This window comes from Lynx canadensis, chromosome B3 (genome assembly GCF_007474595.2).
Source record: "Lynx canadensis isolate LIC74 chromosome B3, mLynCan4.pri.v2, whole genome shotgun sequence".
Classification (NCBI taxonomy): domain Eukaryota; kingdom Metazoa; phylum Chordata; class Mammalia; order Carnivora; family Felidae; genus Lynx; species Lynx canadensis.
In genome coordinates, this window is record NC_044308.2 from 31,757,500 (window position 1) to 31,761,905 (window position 4,406).

Sequence of the window (4,406 nt, forward strand, 5' to 3'; positions counted from 1 at the left end):
TCCAGGAACACCATTTCCTCTTCCTGGAAAGCACCGTTGGTGTCCTGGGCTCCCCCCTCAAAGATGCTCTCTTGTTCTCACTCTCTGGGTGTTTTTTCCTCTCCCCCCTTCTCGCCCCTACCCTGCGTCCCATCTCCCCCTTTCTCTTTCCTCCCCATCTTGCCTTGTCTGTCCCCATTTCCTCTCCGTTCCTTAACATCCCTTCCAGGAATAGGACCGGGAAGGGGGGGGGCCACAATCCGGGTGCTTCCGTTCCCTGCCCTCCCCCCCAATGCCTCCTTAGGCCACTGCTGGCATGAAGCACTGTGCAGGGCCATGGACCCAAGGGAAGCCTCTGGGATGCTCATCAGGCCCACACCCCCGTTTGTCCTGTGGGCTCATTTGAGGACAGGGATGATCTGCCCTTCAGCTCAGCTTGAGGCCGGGCGCTGAGCCCACCGGCCCAACCCCTTGTGCTACCTGCTACACAGTCTGTGCGGGCCTCACAGGCCCCGTCACGCGTGGACAAGCAGGCTGGTTGTCCTGACCCTCCGACTCCCCATCCTGTCCCCAACCGGGATGGGGGCGGCGGGGGAGGACCCTAGATTCAGACAAAATGCCAGGCAGACGCAAGGGAGCATCAGAAATGCTGTTTATTTCTCAGCCGCCCCCTGGGACGGCTAGCCTCTTTGGAGGGGCAGGCTACAGATGCATACTTGGAGAGAAAGGCAGGATAGGTGTCCGGGGTGGAGGGGCACAGGGTGGGAGGAGATGAAGCCCATCCCGGATCCTCCGATCCTGTCTGAGATCAGGGCACAGACTCCCGAGCCCCCAGATCATCAGGGAATGCCAGGAGGCAGCGGGAACTCAAGCGGGTCACCAAGAGCCCAAAGCTATGCCAGCCACCGCCCGAGACCCTATTCCCTGTCTGCTTCAGGTCACTTCCCTGCCAAGCCCCTGGCCCCAACCCTGTGCCCCCAGCCTTTGCCAGCTGGTCGGACCCAGTGCCTGCAATTCCATCGGTGGGGCTTCCCCCGGGGGGTTAGGGCATCGCCCTGTTAGCGAGCTGCCCTGATGGGGGAGCACGGGCCATGTGGTTAGCAGCAATCAGCACCGCACACGGTGAGTATGGGATCAAATTCTGGTCTAGTCACTAGCTTTGAGCAAGTTTAGAAGTCGGGGGTGGTGAGGGTTCCAGAAGAGGTGAGAAGGGAGGTAGGAAGATGTGAAGTCCCCCACACCGGCCTTGGGAGTTGCCACCCTCAGACCCAGGTGTCGCTTATTATAAGGGACATCCACAGAGTCAGGGGAGGGAGGGGGGGTGGGGACGGGGGAAGGCTAGAAGGAAGTGAGGAAGAGAAGGAGGAGGCTCTGGCCTAGTAGGAACAGGCCGGGGGGCTGCTTCCCAGGGGCCCCTCCTCCCACTGCTGCAGCCTCAGGGCCCCCCGCGCGGCTGAGGTAGATGATGACGACGTTGTCCTCCGGCCCTGAGGGCTGTACCTCGTTGTCAACCGTGTAGCAGCCCTTACCCTCAGCCGCTTTGCCGTGGAACCTGCGCCCCAGCGCATCCTCCCCACCCTCGCCCGGTGTGGCCAGTGCCACGTTTACTGAGCTCTCCGCACTGCCTAGCTCGTTGGTGGCCAGGCAGCTGTAGGTGCCCTCCTCCAGCTTGCCGAAGTCTGGGATGAGCAGGCTGCCATTGGCAAAGGCCCGGAAGCGAGGCCGGCCGCCGGCGGCCAGGGCCCCGGGCAGGGCACGCCCGTCGGCACCCACGTTGGGGCTGGTGATCTCCACGGTGCCACCGGGCGTCTGGATGTGCCAGTGGAGCTGGGGGGCCGGTTGCCCCTCCACGTCGCAGTGGAGGGCCAGCACGAAGCCCGGCCGCAGCTCGGCACCGTCCTGGCTGGGCTGGTAGGTGAGCTGCACCGAGGGCGCCGAGCAAGGCAGCGGCAGCAGGCGGTTCAGCGGCGTGCCCTTGAGCACGTGGGGCGAAGTGCAGGTGATGTTGTCTTGCTCCGGGATGGACACGGCCGTGGTCAAGGCCCACGTCTTGAACCACACGATGCCGCAGGTGCAGTCGAAGGGGTTATCGTTGATCTGCAGGTGGGACAGAGCGGTGAGAGGCGCGAAGGTGCCTTCGGCCAGCGCGTGCAGGCGGTTGTGGTTGAGCTGCAGCGAGCGCAGGGCACGAAGGCTGCGGAAGGCGTCCCGGGGGATGAAGGTCAGCTCGTTGCTGTCCATCTTGAGCAGCTGGAGGGCACTGAGGTTGTGCAGGTCGCTCCAGGCAAAGTCGGAGATGAGGTTGTGGCTGAGGTCCAGGCTCCTGAGTTGGCCCAGAGAGGCGAGGGCACCGGCGGCCACCACGCGGATCTCGTTGTGCGCCAGCCACAGCGACTGCAGGAGGGGCACCTCCCGGAAGGCGCCCTCTGGCAAGCTTGGCAGCCGGTTGGCCGACAGGCTCAGCGTGGTCACGTTGGCAGGGAAGCCGGGTGGCACGGCCTCCAGGTCGCGGTAGGCGCAGTCGGCGATCTGGAAGCCGTACTTCTCGCCGCAGTCGCAGGGCTCAGGACAGGCCTGCGCTAGGCCCAGGAGGACCGCCCAGCAGAGCAAACGCAGCTCCTGCATCCTACCTCCTGCAGAGAAGGACACGCCACCAAGGTGACCCCAAGGGCCCGTGCGAGGCACTCGTCCCTCTCGGGACCCCAGCCAGACAGAGCTCTTCCCCCTCACAAGGCCCTGCCCCCACAGAATCCGGCTAAGACCCAACACCACCTAGCCCCCCTGCCCATTCTACAGAAGGGGAAACTGAGGCCCAAAGAAGGGCCAGGACTTGCCTGAGGTCACGCAGCCAGAAGGGGCGAAGACGGGACGGAAGAGGACCCCAGCTCCTCCTCCAAGCAGAGAGCTCTCCCTGCCTCGGCCAGCTCCGAGCTGATTTTATGACTTGAAATCCGTTTTCAGCCGCCCCCTCCCCCAGCGCTCCACGGAACCTCCCTCCTGCCCTCCCACATCCTGGCCACAGTCCCTCCCACCGGAGCCCCCCATAGGTATGCTTTGCCCCGGCCCAGACAAGGCCCCTTGTGCAGTGCACACCGCCCCCATCCACCCCATCCGCCCCCCTCCCGCTCCTACAGGCTATGACCACAGCAGACACCAAACCCTTTCTACAGAATCATACCCGTGGCCTGTTCCTTTCAGACTACGCCAGGCAGCTGCCTAAATAAACCCCCGCCAGGACCTCTCAGCTGGCCTGGGGGAGGCCAGTGGTTCAACCCAAATGCTGCCGGGATTTCCGGGGATGCGGTTGCTAGAGGGGCAGACGCCCCCTGGACACATCCAAATAAGGGATTGTCCCAAGCACCCCGAACCAACGGGAAAGTGCCAGGCAGTCGAGCCTCTGTGCCCGGCAGGCCTCCCCTTTTCCCGCTGGCTTACCTTCAAACTACTCTTTCTTAGCCAAGCGGATCCACTTCTAAGATGGAACCAAAGACCAACAAAGGACAGAGTTGGCCCAGGGCAGGCTGCGGGGGCCACCGGGCGTGCAGGGAGGATGCGGAGGCTGGAGGAAGGGGCACCCTGGTTCCTGCCCCACCTTCGAACTGCTCGCCCGTGCCCGCCCTTCCCCAGACAGGGTGCCTGGGGCCTCGCTGAGAGCAGGCTGCAGGAAGGGAGCCCAGACAGCCCGGACACTCCCTCCTTCTAGCAAAACAACTGCTTCTCTGCAGCAACAAGGACCCGTGTTTCATAAGTGACACCAGAAACTCGAGGGGGAAGAGATGCCAAATTTTTTTTCTTTTTTTCCCTCTCTCTCACTCACTTTTAGCAGCTTCAACTTCCTTAAAGACACAGCACTAGCTGGACAGCACCCAATAAAAGATGGGGCTAGGAGGATTTTTATGGAGCGAAGAGTGAGAAATGAGTCTCCCGGAAGGTGGGAAACTTCTAACCTCGCTTCAAACAAGAGGAAAGGTGGGGGGGGGGGGTCTTCTCCAAGCTGGGGCCGTATGACTGATTGTGTGTGCACATGCGTGCGACATTTCTAGGCGTGGATGAGTGTGTATGTGTGTTTGTGTGGATGTGGGTGTGGGACTGTGTGTGAACGTGTGTGTTTGGGAATGTTTGAGCGTGTGTTCGTGTAGGTGTGAGACTGCGTCGTTTTGTGTCGTCTCTGTGTTTGTCTGGTGTATACAAGCGAGTGTGTGTATTTGGGAGGGTGTGTGTGTGTGTGTGTAGAAGTGTGTGTCTTTGTGTCCATGTGTCTGTGTGGGTGATGCTGTGTTTTCAATGAAAAGCGGAGAAGGCCCAAGTGTATGAAAACCCCACCAGGCTCCAACACCCCAGCGAGAAGCCAAAATGTTAGTCCTGGTTTTGTAAGAAAACACATCTTCCTCGTCTGTGTCAGGCCTGCCTGCTGGCTCTGAGGCTAG

General features: G+C 61.5%; 1 protein-coding gene across 1 annotated transcript; it reads right to left on the minus strand.

The window, feature by feature from the left end:
• Positions 1–616: 616 nt before the first annotated feature.
• On the minus strand, positions 617–4,036 carry ISLR (immunoglobulin superfamily containing leucine rich repeat). Its single transcript, XM_030317724.1, has 2 exons — positions 3,415–4,036; positions 617–2,612 (listed from the first exon to the last, which is right to left on the minus strand). Exon 2 carries the CDS (start codon positions 2,602–2,604, stop codon positions 1,318–1,320), a length of 1,287 nt encoding a protein of 428 aa, XP_030173584.1. The 5' UTR covers positions 2,605–2,612; positions 3,415–4,036; the 3' UTR covers positions 617–1,317.
• Between the last annotated feature and the right edge of the window lie 370 nt (positions 4,037–4,406).

What these genes read in the sequence shown, in the direction of transcription:
- ISLR (XM_030317724.1), bottom strand. Translation starts at nt 2,604, where the DNA reads ATGCAGGAGCTGCGTTTGCTCTGCTGGGCGGTCCTCCTGGGCCTAGCG.